At 45.2% G+C, this 17,445-nt stretch overlaps 1 protein-coding gene across 1 annotated transcript in view; it reads right to left on the reverse strand.

The window, feature by feature from the left end:
* Positions 1-17,445, reverse strand: part of trpm3 (transient receptor potential cation channel, subfamily M, member 3) — a 223,540-nt gene that overhangs the window by 134,690 nt on the left and 71,405 nt on the right. The window contains exon 8 of the mRNA XM_070887456.1: positions 5,335-5,435. Coding sequence (XP_070743557.1) covers positions 5,335-5,435 — 101 coding nt within the window. The remainder of the gene's footprint in view (positions 1-5,334; positions 5,436-17,445) is intronic.

Consider the following 17,445-nt stretch of genomic DNA (forward strand, 5'->3'; position numbering starts at 1 on the left):
TTGAGAGAGAGATTGAGAGATAGAGAGAGAGACTGAGAAAGAAATTGAGAGAGAAAGAGAGAGATTGAGAGAGAGAAAGAGACAGAGAAATAGCAAGAGTAAAAGAGAGATTGAGAAAGAGAAATTGAGAGAGAAAGAGAGAGTGAGATTGCGAGAGAGAGAGAAAGAGATTGAGAGAGAAATAGCGAGAGTGAATGAGAGAGATTGAGAAAGAGCGAGAGATTGAGAAAGAGAGAGAGATTGAGAAAGAGAGAGAGATTGAAAGAGAGAAATTGAGAGAGAAAGAGAAGGATTGAGGGAGAAAGAGAAAGAAGGAAGGAAAGGTGGATTGAGATATTAAGAGAGTGAGAAAGAAAGAGATTGAGAGAGCAAAATAGCGATAGTGAAAGAGAGAGATTGAGAGAAATAGGCAAGTTAATCCATTTGAGGTCAGTTTTCTTTAGACCCACATCTGGTCTGTTTAGGTGGAGTGCTGAAACCTGTTCTCATTGGTGTCTGAAAACCGATTCTGTAACGGTTGGGAAAAGCAATGCTGCCTCTCAGCAAGTTGTTGGGTGGTGAGGAAGGAGGAAGGGAGAGGGAGTTTGCTGTCAGATTCTCTCATGCTTTCCATGCATCTGTATCAGGCTCTGGCTCAACATAATTTCCTGACGCCACAGGTGAAATGAGGAATTTGCCATGCGATGAGATCAAGGATATGGGGCCTTGATCTGTTAGTCCAGGGTGCAACATGTCTGATCACTGACCTGTGGTCCCTCACTCAGTATCTGCACTACATTTTTGACTTATAAGTAAACAGTGTTGCATACAAGACTCTGCTGCTTAAAAGTACAAAAAAATCAATTCCCTCAGAACTGGTTTACGACAGTAATCCAGAGGAATGTCTCAGCACTGGAACAAAATAGGTTCCAATGGAACTGGAATTCCTTCCCTAAACCTCTCCGCCTCTCTACCTCTCTTTCCTCCTTTTCAGACACTGCTTAAAGCCTACCTCTGACCAAACTTTTGGTCATCTGCCCTAATAACCCTTATCTGGCTCGGTGTCAAATTCTTGTCTGATAACACTCCTGTGAAGCGCTTTGGGACAATTTACTATGTGAAAGATGCTATATAAATGCAAGTTGTTATTGTTGTAGGTACATCACTTCAATAGATTCGATGCAGAATTCTAATTCCTTATACCTATCAGGAAAGACTGAACAGGCTGGCGCTCTTTTATTCTCTTTTACTCTCAAAAAGAGAAGACTGAGGAGAGACCTAACAGATCTTTGAAATTATGAAGGAGTTCAATAGGGTAAATGTAGAGAGGATGTTCCTACTTGTGGGGGAGACCAAAACTAAGGGTCATAAATATAAGATAGTCACTAATAAATCCAATAGGGAATTCAGGAGAAACTTCTTTACCTAGAGTATGGCGAGAATGTGGAACACGCTACCACAGGGAATAGTTGAGGCGAATAGCATAGATATATTTAAGGGGAAACTAGATAAGCACACAAAGAAGAAGGGAATAGAAAGATATGGTGATGTGGTTAGATAGAGGGGTGGGAGGAGGCTCGTGTGGAGCATTAAAAACCGCATAGACCATTTGGGCTGAATGGCCTGTTTCTGAGTTGTCGGCTCAATGTAATTCGTGTGTCAAAGCATTATTAGGAATCTCTCACTGTTCGAAGTCATATTGTTGTTAAATTGTGATTTAATTCGATGTAGTACCTACAATGAACAAACATATCAGCAGCTAAAAGCAGCCATGGAACAGTGTCGAGAGAGTTTCCACAGTTTAATGTACTGAGTACACAATCTTCCTCGAGCAGTAGAGGGCGATGTTTTCTAAGCTACCACCGCACCATTTTTAGAAAAGAGAGAGAAAGAGAGAGGGAAGGAGACAGAGAGAGAAAAAGAGTGAGAGAGAAGATTTTAAATAAGGAGATCCTATTTCCACCGGGAAGAGGATTGGTAACCAGAGGACACAGATTTAAGATAATTGGCAAAAGAAGCAGAGAGGCGATGAGGAGAAATGTTATGATTGGGAACGCACTGCCTGAAAGGGCAGTGGAAGCCGATTCAATAGTAACTTCCAAAATGGAACTGGATAAATACTTGAAAAGGAAATATTTGCAAGGCTATGGGGAAATAGCAGGGGAGAGGAACTAACTGGATAGATCTTTCAAAGAGCCGGCACAGGCACGATGGGCCGAATGGACTCCTTCTGTGCTGTGTCATTCTATGATTTCTAACTTGAACCAGACTGGAAGTTAAAGTAGAGGGCAAAGAAGCAGGATTTAAAAGATTCACCATTTAACCAATGAATAATGTTCCACATTTTTTCTTTTTGTAAGAGATACTGCAAAATAATTTAAAATAAAACATAGCGTTGTCTCCATCCGGGCTGAAATTAAACACACAAAAGCACTATGTACAATTATTAAAAATATATGAAAATAACTGAATTGGAATAAAGCTTGACGGAGAGATTCTACTGGATACAAAGAGCGGTATAAGACAGATGGTGGATTAATGACCCCCCCACCCCACACACACACACGCCCACCATTGGTCGCCCGACGTGTCCAACCTTGTGATGCCTCACCTTCCCACAGCCAATTGGAAAGTGAATAGACTCATTGCTGGCTGATTCTTTACTATCAATCAAATTACCTTTATACCAACCTCCAATATTTTTTAACTAATAAAATTCTTCCAAAAAGATGAAACAAATTACACAATTTTTTTTAATGCCTCAATGATTGTAATGTATGCACTTGTGAGGATGCTCACAGGTTTGTATTAAAATAGTTGTAGAGCTGTTGGGTGGCCAATAACAGATCCAAGCAGTGGGCGGTTGTGGGGGTAGTCCAGCCCGACTGCCTGCCTCTCTTCCGCGGCTACATCTGAGCCAGGGTGCCCCGGTGATGGAGCACGCAGTGTCCACCGGTACGCTTGTGGCGTTCCGCGAGAGGTGGGCGCCGGAGGGACTGGAATGCATCATCAACCCCGGCAACCAAATTTTGATTTGATGTAAGTTACTGTAAAAGTTTAATTTGAAATTTGTTGGTTCTGGTGCCCTTGCCAAAAGGGGGCACTTGATTTACGTTCAATTAAAATAGTTGTAGAGCTGTTGGGTGGCCATTAACAGGCCCAGCCAGTGGGTGGTTGGGGGGGCGGATCATTCAACCCGACAGCCTGCCTCTCTTCCGTGGCTACGGCCCTGGAGATGGAGCATGCGACCTTCCATGATCGGTGGGCACTGGAGGGACTGGAGCGCATCATCACCTCTGGCAACCAAATTTTAATTTGAACTAAGTTCCTTAAAAGTTTGATTTGGAAATTTTTGGGTTCTAGTACCCTTACCAAAAGGGGGCACTTGATTTAAAGTTATGCTCAAAATAGTTGTAGAGCTGTTGCACTGTGAGTGGATTAGCCAGTCACATGATGTTCACAAGACTCAATAAAACCCCATTCAGTTGGATCTAGGTTATCCATGATGAGGTATGCAGTTGTGAGCCTAGTCGATGAACTGGTAATGTGTAATATGATTATTAAACCTTTGTTAATAAACCAACTAGTTCTTAATAGCAATGTATTGCTATGAATTCTTAAGCAAAGAACCCATGAAGCAAATACATTACAATGATATTTCTCCCTGGGTGTTTTGCTTGCAACAGTGCCCTGGAGATCAATCTTCAATTCCTGGAAACTCCAGTGCATGGTTGGCAACCCTGGTGAGAACTGATCCTCTGTCCTCTCTAATGATCGCCCATCTCTAACTTTCCCTTTCTCTTAAAGGTAATTGAACTGGCTTTCTTCTCCCAGCTTTGTGCCCATCACTCGTGTTACTCTCTGTCCAAGTTCCTCCAGTTTGGCTTTCGCCCATCTCACAGCATTGCAACAGCCCTAGCCCAGGTCATGAATGAAGTCCTCTGTGACTGTGACATTGGCACACTAACCCTCCTCATCTTCCTTGACCTCTCTACAACGCTTGCCATGGTCGACCCTGCTATCATCCTCCATTGCTTCTCTGTTGTCCAGTTCCTTAGGACTTCCCTTATGCGTCTCCAACCCTAACCTATCCAAATGCAGCCAGCAAGTGTCTCTTCCCTCTCTTCCCTCTCTGTATTATCACCTCTGGATTTTCTTAGTCCCTCTCCTCTTCCATATATTTACATATATCTGCACACATGCAGAGTAAAATCTGGCGGATGTAAAATGGGCATTTGACCCGAACTTGCCTCTTTCCTGCTGGGTGGGTTAGATTAAAATTGGGGCTTCACTCTCCATCACTTTTGGCAACCCCACTTGTACTTCCATTGCCTGACCGACATCAAGCCTGGGATTGGTCACAACTTCTTCAACTGAAAACTGAGGCCTTAATTTTCGATAAACTTTGCATCCTTACCATTGATGCCATCTCTCTCCCTTCCCTGGCCATTTGATCAAGCCAGAATAAAACCCAGTGTACAATGGCATCATCATGTTTAACCCTGAACTGAGCTCCTTACCCTCTCTGCGATATTGCCTATTTCAACCCCCTCACCCGTGCTTTTGTCACCTTCATTTTCTATTACTCCAAGCTTTTTTTATTCATCCATGGTATGTCGGCATCTCTGGCAATGCCAGCATTTATTGCCGATCCTAATTGCCCTAGAGAGGGTGATGGTGAGCTACCTTCTTGAATTGCTGCAGTCTGTGTGGTGAAGGGGTTCGCATAAGGAGTTCCAGGATTTTGATCCAGTGACGATGAAAGAATGGAGATTTATTTCCAAGTCAGGATGATGTGTGACTTGGAGGGGAACTTGGAAGTGGAGGTGTTCCAATGCGCCTGCTGCCCTTGTCCTTCTAGATGATAGAAGTCACGAAGAAGCCTCAATACATCAAGAGACATCTCACCGATTGCCAACTGCTGGGTTCAAATCACTGAGCTACTCATTCGCAACTCCTGCATTAGACCAATCTCCAGTTCCTCCCTTTAGTTGCACTCATGTTAGAATTATGGCCACACTTAACCAGGGTCAGGGTGATGAGTCACAGCTGCTTCATTACTTATTCTGGCTTGGACTGTCTTTCCATTTCTATACTATTTATGAATGCAGTGAAAAGTGTTTCTTCCTGTCCAAAGTGTTGTGCACATTATAGATTTAATTGCAAATTATGCATCGAAGGCCTGGAAAACCTTCAATTGAAAATATCTCCAGCTTAAAAAGAATGTAAAAGAAAATTGGAAAATATGTGTAATTTAATAATGAGCGATGAAAATGTAAAACTTGTAGTGCATCTTCAGGGCGGCGGGTGTTCTGCTTAGAAAACAAAAAGTGAAACAATAGTCATCTACTGTACCGGCCACTGTTGTCCATAGATAAAGATCTGACTCCGAGCTATGTCCACTCTGTTCCAGGCTAAAGCTAAACTGAGCTGGTCTGGTGCCGAGGCGTTGGCTCCTGTTTATAAAGAAAAAGGGAAAAATTAAAAAAACAAGCATTAATGGCACCTTGTCACTAGTTGTAGACTCATGCAACAAATTTCCTCAATGCTGCTCCTGATCAACATCCATATATAGTGCCTCTAACACAGTAAAATGTCCCAAGGTGCTTCACAGGAGTGTAATCAGACAAATATTTGACACTGGACCACGTAAGGCAATAGTAGAGCAGATGAGAGGCAGATTTTAAGGAGCGTGTTAAAGTAGGAGAGAGAGGTGGAGAGGTTTATGGAGGGAATTCCAGAGCTTTAAGGGCCGAGGCAGCTGAAGACCAACAGTGGAATGATGGAAATCAGGGATGTTCAATAGGCCAGAATTGGAGGAGCACAGTGATCTCAGAGGGTTGTAGGGCTGGAGGATGTTAGAGAGATAGGGAAGGGCAAGGTCATGGAGAGGATTTGATGGGATTTGGTGTGAGTTAGGATATGGGCAGGAAAGTTTTAGATGAGTTTAAATTTATGAAGGGTGGAAGATGGGAGGCCTGCCAGGAGAACCTTGGAATAGTTGAGTCTGGAGGTAACAAAAGCAATGGTTGAGGCTTTCAGCAGCAGATGGGCTGAGACTATGGCAGAGATGGGCGATTTTATGGAAGCGAAAGTAGGTGGTCTTTGTGATGGGGAGGATATGGGGTCTACCTTAGAAGACCCAAACGGCCAATCTGTACTCTCCCTGAGTGAGATTGCCAATTATTGACCGTATTGTGCTGTGGGTTCATACCTACTTGAAATTGGATTGAGACTGTCTATAGTCATCTTACAAAGCTTAAGAGAGGCTCACTTTTACCTTTTTGAATCTGCCCTACATTAAAGTAGAAGAGCTCTCAAAGATAATAGAATTTGTGAAATATTTGTTTTCAAATTGGGCCTAATGAAGCAGAATGCACCGACTTGGCTTGTAACTCCTTGAGCAGAATGGTTCCGGGGATGAGGGATTACAGTTACGTGGAGAGACTGGAGAAGCTGGGGTTATTCTCCTTAGAGCAGAGAAGGCTAAGAGGGGATTTGATAGAGGTGTTCAAAATCATGAAATATTTAGATAGAGTAAATAAAGAGAAACTGTCTGCAATGGCTGAAGGGTCGATAACCAGAAGGTATAGATTTAAGGTGATTGGCAAAAGAACCGGAGACGACATGAGGGAAACCTTTTTATGCAACGAGTGGTTAGGATTTGGAATGCACTGCCTGCTGGGGGTTCGTTCAGATTCAATAGTAGCCTTCAAAAGGGAATTGGATAAATACTTTAAGGAGAAAAAATTGCAGGGACATGGAGAAAGAGCGGGGGAGTGGGACTAACTGGATTGTTTTTGAAAGAGCCGGCGCAGACTCGATGGGCTGAATAGTCTCCTTCTGTGCATGCAATAAAGGTGCAGCAGTTATAATGGGTGACTTTAATATGCACATCGATTGGGCTAACCAAACTGGAAGCAATACGGTGGAGGAGGATTTCCTGGAGTGCATAAGGGATGGTTTTCTAGACCAATATGTCGAGGAACCAACTAGGGGGGAGGCCATCTTAGACTGGGTGTTGTGTAATGAGAGAGGATTAATTAGCAATCTCGTTGTGCGAGGCCCCTTGAGGAAGAGTGACCATAATATGGTGGAATTCTGCATTAGGATGGAGAATGAAACAGTTAATTCAGAGACCATGGTCCAGAACTTAAAGAAGGCTAACTTTGAAGGTATGAGGCATGAATTGGCTAGGATAGATTGGCGAATGATACTTAAGGGGTTGACTGTGGATGGGCAATGGCAGACATTTAGAGACCGCATGGATGAACTACAACAATTGTACATTCCTGTCTGGCATAAAAATAAAGAAGGGAAGGTGGCTCAACCCGTGGCTATCAAGGGAAATCAGGGATAGTATTAAAGCCAAAGAAGTGGCATACAAATTGGCCAGAAATAGCAGCGAACCCGGGGACTGGGAGAAATTTAGAACTCAGCAGAGGAGGACAAAGGGTTTGATTAGGGCAGGGAAAATGGAGTACGAGAAGAAGCTTGCAGGGAACATTAAGACAGATTGCAAAAGTTTCTACAGATATGTAAAGAGAAAAAGGTTAGTAAAGACAAACGTAGGTCCCCTGCAGTCAGAATCAGGGGAAGTCATAACGGGGAACAAAGAAATGGCGGACCAATTGAACAAGTACTTTGGTTCGGTATTCACTAAGGAGGACACAAACAACCTTCCGGATATAAAAGGGGTCAGAGGGTCTAATAAGGAGGAGTTGCAAGGTAAGTTGGTGTGAGTAAAGATGTGCAGGAGTAGGGTAGGGAAGGCAGAGTGATGGGGATGTGATGAATGGCACAGCAGGATGAGGTTGAGTGTGGCTTTGCAGTAACATTTCATGATCTACTGAGATCATTGAAAGATTTGTGCCACTGCAGCCTGGTCCTCCTGACAACATCCCTGCTTGTACCCTGCATGCAACCAGGCTGTGTTGGTCTCCTGGGGAGGTCTCTTCTGCCCATGAGAAGGAAAGAAAATCTCCCTGTGTGCTGTGACTACCTCCATAAGCAAATGGATGGAATCATGGGAGAGCCTGGGTGCAGCCGTGCATTGTCAGTGTTGGCAGCACATCAATTCTGCAGAACACTGACAGCACAAATGTCAAAATCAATGTGGACTTGGTCCCTTTAAGGAAACCGGCTGATGAGGCGTCATCAAATGACATCATCAGACCCACATCCTTCAAATGGCCAGGAACCGCGTTGGACGGGCTTAACAAGGCCCCTCAGGGGGAAATCATTTTACACAGCGGGTTGGAGCCAGCAGCCAGGCAGGACCCGCCACCGACCTGTCTCTGATCCACTGAGGTAGGTCGAGAGAAGTGATAGTGAGGTAGAGCTGGGTGTCATCAGCGTACATGCGGAAACTGACGCTGTGTTTTCAGATGATAACGCCAAGGGGCAGCAAGAAGATGAGAAATAGAAGGGGGCCAAAGACAGATCCAGCACAAATTGGGTTTCTGCGATCTTTTGCGTGGTTTAAAAATCACCGTGCTGGAAGCCGACCCCGCCCACAGAACTGGCCACGCCCCTGCATCGAATGAATTACCATGATGAGTTTTCACTAAATGTGCCTGTTTGCAGGTCTTCGAGGATGCTCCTAAAATTAAGTCGTTTTCTTGAGGTGCAAGGACACTATTAAGCACATTTTTAAAAGCTTTTACATATAACTTTTTTTTAAATTGTAAGAAACTAACTAATTAACGGTTCTGTATCATTTTTTAAAGCCATTTTCAGTTTTATTATTTAAAATTGGGATTCTCACAGGTGGTGGACTGGATACTCTGATTACATAGAAACGTAGAAACATAGAAAATAGGTGCAGGAGTAGGCCATTCGGCCCTTCGAGCCTGCACCACCATTCAATAAGATCATGGCTGATCATTCCCTCAGTACCCCTTTCCTGCTTTCTCTCCATACCCCTTGATCCCTTTAGCCGTAAGGGCCATATCTAACTTCCTCTTGAATATATCCAATGAACTGGCATCAACAACTCTCTGCGGTAGGGAATTCCACAGGTTAACAACTCTCTGAGTGAAGAAGTTTCTCCTCATCTCAGTCCTGAGTCCCCTGGTTCTGGACTTCCCCATTATCGGGAACATTCTTCCCGCATCTAACCTGTCCAGTCCCGTCAGAATCTTATAAGTTTCTATGAGATTCCCTCCCGTCCTTCTAAACTCCAGTGTACAAAGGCCCAGTTGATCCAATCTCTCCTCATATGTCAGTCCCACCATCCCGGGAATCAGTCTGGTGAACCTTCGCTGCACTCCCTCAATAGCAAGAATGTCCTTCCTCAGATTAGGAGACCAAAACTGAACACAATATTCCAGGTGAGGCCTCACCAAGGCCCTGTACAACTGCAGTAAGACCTCCCTGCTCCTATACTCAAATCCCCTAGCTATGAAGGCCAACATACCATTTGCCTTCTTTACCGCCTGCTGTACCTGTATGCCAACTTTCAATGACTGATGAACCATGACAGCCAGGTTTCGTTGCACCTCCCCTTTTCCTAATCTGCCGCCATTCAGATAATATTCTGCCTTCGTATTTTTGCCCCCAAAGTGGATAACCTCACATTTATCCACATTACACTGTATTTGCCATGCATTTGCCCACTCACCAAACCTGCCCAAGTCACCCTGCAGCCTTTTAGCGTCCTCCTCACAGCTCACACCGCCACCCAATTTAATGTCATCTGCAAACTTGGAGATATTACACTCAATTCCTTCATCTAAATCATTAATGTATATTGTAAAGAGCTGGAGTCCCAGCACTGAGCCCAGCGGCACTCCACTAGTCACTGTCTGCCATTCTGAAAAGGACCCGCTTATCCCAACTCTCTGCTTACTGTCTGCCAACCAGTTCTCTATCCACATCAGTACATTACCCCCAATACCCCCATATGCTTTAATTTTGCACACCACTCTCTTGTGTTGGACCTTGTCAAAAGCCTTTTGAAAGTCCAAATACACCACATCCATTGGTTCGCCCTTGTCCACTCTACTAGTTACATCCTCAAAAAATTCCAGAAGATTTGTCAAGCATGATTTCCCTTTCATAAATCCATGCTGACTTGGACCGATCCTGTCACTACTTTCCAAATGCGCTGCTATTTCATCTTTAATAATTGATTCCAACATTTTCCCCGCTACTGATGTCAGGCTAACCGGTCTATAATTCCCCGTTTTCTCTCCCTCCTTTTTTAAACAGTGGTGTTACATTAGCTACCCTCCAGTCCATAGGAACTGATTCAGAGTTGATAGACTGTTGGAAAATGATCACCAATGCATCCACTATTTTTATAGCCACTTCCTTAAGTACTCTGGGATGCAGACTATCAGGCCCTGTGGATTTATAAGCCATCAATCCCATCAATTTCCCTAACACAATTTCCTGCCTAATAAGTATTTCCTTCAGTTCCTCCTTCTCACTAGACCCTCGGTCCCCTAGTATTTCCGAAAGGTTATTTGTGTCTTCCTTCGTGAAAACAGAACCAAAGTATTTGATTAACTGGTTCGCCGTTTCTTTGTTCCCCATTATAAATTCACCTGAATCTGACTGCAAGGGACCTACGTTTGTTTTCACTAATCTTTTTCTGTTCACATATCTACAGAAGCTTTTGCAGTCCGTTTTTATGTTCCCAGCAAGCTTCCTCTCATACTTTATTTTCCCCCTCCTAATTAAACCCTTTGTCCTCCTCTGCTGTATTACAAAATTCTCCCAGTCCTTTGGTTTGCTGCTTTTTCTGGCCAATTTATATGCCTCTTCCTTGGATTTAACACTATCCTTAATTTCCCTTGTTAGCCACGGTTGAGCCACCTTTCCCGTTTTATTTTTACTCCAGACGGGGATGTACAATTGTTGAAGTTCATCCATGTGATCTTTAAATGTTTGCCATTGCCTATCCACCATCAACCCTTTAAGTATCACTTGCCAGTCTATTAAAAATGCTTCTATTTGTGATAAGCCCATTTTCAGCTGTATGAGTAAAATTGCACCATGTTACCACTCTTAAATCTATTACGGAATACTTTTTAAAACAAAATTTAAAAAATAATACATTCCAAACACTGCCTGATTGCGCTGGGTCATGGCAGATTTTACGTTCAGCGATATGCAAATGAGTTTGAACAGAAACTCGAGAAAATGAAAACACTTCTCAAAACTAGTGTAATTTTGGGCACAACTTACGCCCAGATCGTCGATTGCGTCCAAAGCGAAACGCTCCCCCATTATCTGTAACAATGGGTTTGATTTGACCTACCTCAGTGGATCAGAGACAGGTCGGTGGCGGGTCCTGCCTGGCTGCTGGCTCCAACCCGCTGTGTAAAATGATTTCCCCCTGAGGGGCCTTGTTAAGCCCGTCCAACGCGGTTCCTGGCCATTTGAAGGATGTGGGTCTGATGATGTCATTTGATGACGCCTCATCAGCCGGTTTCCTTAAAGGGACCAAGTCCACATTGATTTTAACATTTGTGCTGTCAGTGTTCTGCAGAATTGATGTGCTGCCAACACTGACAATGCACGGCTGCACCCAGGCTCTCCCATGATTCCATCCATTTGCTTATGGAGGTAGTCACAGCACACAGGGAGATTTTCTTTCCTTCTCATGGGCAGAAGAGACCTCCCCAGGAGACCAACACAGCCTGGTTGCATGCAGGGTACAAGCAGGGATGTTGTCAGGAGGACCAGGCTGCAGTGGCACAAATCTTTCAATGATCTCAGTAGATCATGAAATGTTACTGCAAAGCCACACTCAACCTCATCCTGCTGTGCCATTCATCACATCCCCATCACTCTGCCTTCCCTACCCTACTCCTGCACATCTTTACTCACACCAACTTACCTTGCAACTCCATCCAGCGATCTCTATCTACATTATCAGTTCCCCATCTCACTAGCCATCCTTCACACTCACCATCATCCTTGTCCAATCATACCAACTAACAACACACAAGGCACTTGTGTGTTTTAGCCAATGTTCATTTCAAGTTTCTGTTAGCGTGCTGTCAAACATTGAAATCTTTATTTTCAACACTTTCCGTTCTTGGACAGATTTGTGTGCACCTTTGGAAGTGGCTTAGTGAGTTGCAGTGAATGGTGAGACATAATGGTACCCCCCCGCAATGGTGCTGAGTGTGAAAGGAATAGCTTGGGCATTGTAGGGATGCTTTATGGTGTTGGTGTGGGGTGGTGTCAACCTGGTACATCATGTGGCAGCCAGGGCATGCAGCATCAAGTGAAGTAAATCTGGCCATGGTGAGGACGCCCTAGCCTCCCGGGCAGTAATGTGGTCGGTTGCATCTAGTGACAGTGGAGAAGTTTGGTGTTGTTGTTGTTGTTAGTGGTGTGCCTGGTGCTGCTGGTGTTGGGGCTGATCATGGTGGGATTCTGAGGACCAAGGTGAGATAGTTTCAAGGGCACCAATGCTGATGGAATAGATGGCAGATGAAGTACAGATGACAGAAGTGTTCTGCCAATGATGGGAGAAGTAATGAGATCAGACTGGATGGAGACTTGTGCAAAAACTTGCAGCATAAGGTACAGTAGCATAGTGCTTCTGTTGCTGATCTAGTAATCTAGAGGCCTAGACTATAGATCCGAGTCATGAGTTCAAATCCCACCATAGCAACTGGGGAATTTAAATTCAGTTAACTAAATAATTCTGGATTAAAAAGCTAGTTATCAGTAATGATGCCATGAAACTACTGGATTGGTGTAAGCTTAAGGAAAAATTCTCAATCAGCTGGGAGCTTTCATCTGTCAATCCATCAGCTGAAACAATGGCAAGTCACTTCTGGCCTCAACTTCACTTCCGGTCTCAGCCTGCTGATCCCCGAAAACTTCAGCCCAATGGAACTGTTTTGCCTGGACTCTGTCTTTCAGAGGTTATGACTCCCTCATTAGAAAGTGCGAAAATCAGTGTTGTGAACAATCCCAGTGACCCTAGTTCACTTCCATCCATTAGAGTTGTCTGAATGCTTTCTCAATTTCAGTCCAGTGTACATGTTAAGTGTTTTTAATCATTGTTTGCTTCCCTGGTGGTTATCCCTGTGTATGTAATTTTAGAGCAGAATGATACCAGAGGACGTTAATTAGGTGAAACATCTTCAATAGTCTCATTCATTGCGCCTCTCTGAGAAACTGTAATTTTTCAGTGTGACCTGACGGCTTGTAATTTTGCATTCTCAACATGGAAGCGCTCATTGCGAAATTATTTAGATTCTTTCCATTATAATTCTCCAGAGGCTTGTTTAGGAAGATGAGAAATCAGTTAGCAACTCTGTAGGTAAACTGATTGCTCTTAAATCAGCAATTACTACAGCACAAATAAGCCAAAAGACAACATGCAATAATTCGAGTGTCTTCTGAAATCAGCCGTGCATCTTTAAAATAAATATCAACGTTCAGGGCTGTATTTTCACAAGGCCTGTGGTGGCTTGTAGCTGGGGAGAAATCGCTTCTCCTCGCGCCTGTTGTTTTGGAGAGCGGAGAATGTGCGTCGAGGGGAACGATTTTGGGTCGTGGTTCCTCGTGTCTGATCTCAGCCGCCCAGGACCTTGCCAGTTGTCAAATTGGAGGTCGCGACTCCCAGGTGTACAGAGTGCCCACCTGTATGTCAAGTGCTTTGGATATGCGAAATAGGGTCCGAGCACCTGTTTTACGAACCTGCTCGAAACTTGTCATTAACTGGCCCTATTAAAATAAGGGGGCTGAATGCCTGTTTGAGGTCCACTCTACAATATTGAGTCGCCCTGAATGCCAGGCCACTTGCACACAGGAAAACCAGGTCTGCATGCGGCCTAACATCAGTTATATAGAATGTACAGCACAAAAACAGGCCATGCCAGTGTTTATGTTCCACATGAGCCTCCTGCCACCCCTCTTCATCTTATCCTATCAACATATCCTTCTATTTCTTTCTCTTTCATGCTTCTCCTTAAAGGCATCTATGCTATTCGCCTCAACCACTCCCTGTTGGAGCAATTTCTATATCCTAAGCACTCCTTGGGTAAAAAGGTTTCTCTTGAATCCTTATTGGATTTATTGGTGACTATCTTATATTTATGACCAATATTCCCCCTAAGGTGTGCGGACGCACTGTAATCTGCCAGGTCTCGCACAGACAGTGCACCAGCTTTCACACTGTAAATACTGCGCATGTGCAGAGATTTAAAGGGACCGCGCATTAAAAGAAACAGGCTGCGCAGAACAAAACGCAGCTCACAGGGAACATTGGTTATAAGCCCAAGTTTTGGACTCCCTGCAAGCGAATATATTTTCTCTACATCTACCCTATTATGTAATCAGGATTAGACTTGAAGCCAGAGATGGAGTGTAAACCAAGGTCAAATCTCACCACAGTGTAACAGTAACTTCTCAGACAGCTTGAGCCCATGTGATATTAGTAGCGCGCACGTTTTCACTCGTGTACGGAATGTCCATTACTTTAGGCAAGGTGTTAACATGTTTAAATCGCACCGTATGATTTCAACCGCACACAATTGATCAAATCCCAATAATTTTTGGATATACATGAGGGAACTGTTATGTATGCAACCCTCGATAACCTGTATCATACCGCCACCAGAGGGCATACCTGTTGGAGTCCCAAGGGATCCCAGTATCATTCTGGAGTTTGAATAAAGGAGCTAAGGTCACACTTACTCATGTCTACAGCACTCAGATATATCACTTTATTATAAGCTTAGCAACTGGCGAAGCGATAACGAACAATCACGCAAAAATGCAGAGGACTATTGGTAACCTGGAGAAATTCTCAGAAGGGGACGATTGGGAGGCCTTCGTCGAGCGACACGACCAATACTTCGTGGCCAATGAGCTGGAAGGGGTCGAGAACGCTGCCAAACGGAGGGCGATCCTCCTCACCATCTGTGGGGCAACAATCGATGGCCTCATGAAGAATCTTCTAGCTCCGGTGAAACCAACAACCAAATCGAATGAAGAACTGTGTATGCTGGTCCGGGAGCACCTAAATCCGAAGGAAAGCATTCTGATGGCAAGGTATCGATTCTACACATTCAACGGTCTGAAGGCCAGGAAGTGGCTGATAGCTCAGACCTTTATGGCAGGGGAAGAGGAGACCAAGATAATTTACGCGCGCAGCCCTGGTTCCAACCAGGGAGTTAACATTGTAAACGAGACACAGAACTCCGCAGGCAGGCAAGGGCAATTCGACACCGCCCAGGCAGCAACAGACTCTAGGGTGGGCCAACAACAGAGACAATGGCAGGGGGATCGGCAATTCACGCCATCACAAGGGACAATACGTCCCGAGATGGCACCATTGACACTCAGCAACAGATTGCTCAGGAGTAATCAAAGAGACAATCAGAGAGGAATGCCTGTTAACAGTTCCTTTGTGCACAACAATCTCAGCTCATGCTGGAGGTGCGGTGGCAGATATGCTGCAAAAACCTGTAGGTTTCAACAATTTATCTGTAGAAACTGTAACTTCAGTGGACATCTGGCCAGAATGTGCAGAAAGCCCATAGTGAGGCTAGTTTATGAGGCAGAGGAACCAGACAAGGGGTCTGCAAGGCAGGGTAATGCTTGGGGTAAAACTATGGACGCTGAAGTCCAGCGGGTTCATGTGGCAGACATCCACAGCTCGTACACCAAAACGCCACCTATGATGATGAAAATTCTATTAAATGGCATCCCGGTACGCATGGAGCTGGACACAGGAGCCAGCCAGTCACTTATGAGTGCCCAACAATTTGAAAAACTATGGCCACTCAAAGCTAACAGGCCCAAACTGGAATGCATTAACACGCAGTTGCGGACGTACACCAGAGAGATCATCCCAGTACTAGGCAGTGAAAACTTGGTGGTCACACACAATGGATCGGAGAACCGGCTGCCACTCTGGATTGTCCCGGGGAATGGTTCCGCGCTCTTGGGGAGGAGCTGGTTAGCCGAGATGAACTGGAAATGGGAGGATGTGCAAACCATTTCATCTGTGGAGCGTAGTTCATGCTCACAGATCCTACAGAAATTCGAGCCACTTTTTCAACCAGGTGTCGGGACCTTTAAGGGCACCAAAGTAGTGATACGCATCACCCCGGATGCCAGACCAGTGCACCACAAAGCCAGAGCCGTGCCGTATGTGATATGTGAGAGAATTGAGAGTGAGTTGGACAGGCTGCTAAGAGAGGGCATAATTTCGCCTGTTGAATTCAGTGACTGGGTAAGCCCCATCGTTCCTGTCCTTAAAGCAGATGGCTCGGTCAGGATTTGTGGCGACTACAAAGCCACCATCAACCGAGTGTCACTACAAGACCAATACCCGCTTCCGAGAGCGGAGGATCTTTTTGCCATGCTGGCGGGTGGCAAGCTGTTCACCAAGTTGGACCTCACTTCGGCCTACATGACTCAGGAACTGGCTGAAGAATCCAAGCTTCTGACCACCATCACCACGCACAAAGGGGCTATTCGTCTACAACAGGTGTCCGTTTGGCATTCGTTCAGCGGCCGCTATCTTCCAGAGGAACATGGAAAGCTTGCTTAAATCCATCCCTGGAACAATCATATTTCAGGACGACATCCTTATCACGGGTCGAGACACCGAGGAACACCTCCACAACCTGGAGGAGGTGCTATGCCGACTGGACTGGGTAGGCTTGCGACTAAAGAAGTCCAAGTGTGTGTTTTTAGCCCCAGAGGTCGAGTTTTTGGGCAGGAGGGTTGCCGCAGACGGGATCCGGCCAACCGAATCTAAAACGGAGGCGATCCGTCGAGCGCCTAGGCCCGGCAACACATCAGAGTTGCGTTCATTTCTGGGACTATTGAACTGCTTCGGGAACTTTCTGCCGAACTTAAGCACATTGTTGTAGCCGCTGCACATGCTCCTGCATAAGGGTTGTGAATAGTTTTGGGGGGACTGTCAAGAACGGGCTTTCAATCGGGTGCGGAATCTGCTTTGTTCTGACAAGCTGTTGACCTTGTACAACACCTGTAAGAAACTGGTTTTAACGTGTGATGCATCATCCTATGGGGTTGGGTGCGTGTTGCAGCAGTGTAATGATGAGGGCCAACTCCAATCTGTGGCTTATGCCTCCACGTCGCTCTCCCAGGCAGAACGGGGATATGGGATGGTTGAAAAGGAAGCACTCGCATGTGTCTACGGGGTGAAAAAGATGCACCAGTACCTTTTCGGCAGAAGGTTCGAGTTAGAAATGGACTACAAACCGTTAACATCCCTGTTGTCCGACAGCAAGGCTGTCAATGCCAATGCATCAGCCCGCATACAGCGGTGGGCCCTCACGCTGGCTGCGTATGACTACACCATACGGCACCGGCCAGGCACTGAAAATTGCGCTGACGCGCTCAGCAGGCTCCCACTGGCGACCACCTAGGGAACGTCGGAGCAAAGCACGGAGATGGTCATGGCCGTTGAGGCTTTCGACACCGCAGGCTCCCCAATCACAGCCCACCAGATCA

Source organism: Pristiophorus japonicus, chromosome 1, assembly GCF_044704955.1.
Source record: "Pristiophorus japonicus isolate sPriJap1 chromosome 1, sPriJap1.hap1, whole genome shotgun sequence".
NCBI lineage: Eukaryota > Metazoa > Chordata > Chondrichthyes > Pristiophoridae > Pristiophorus > Pristiophorus japonicus.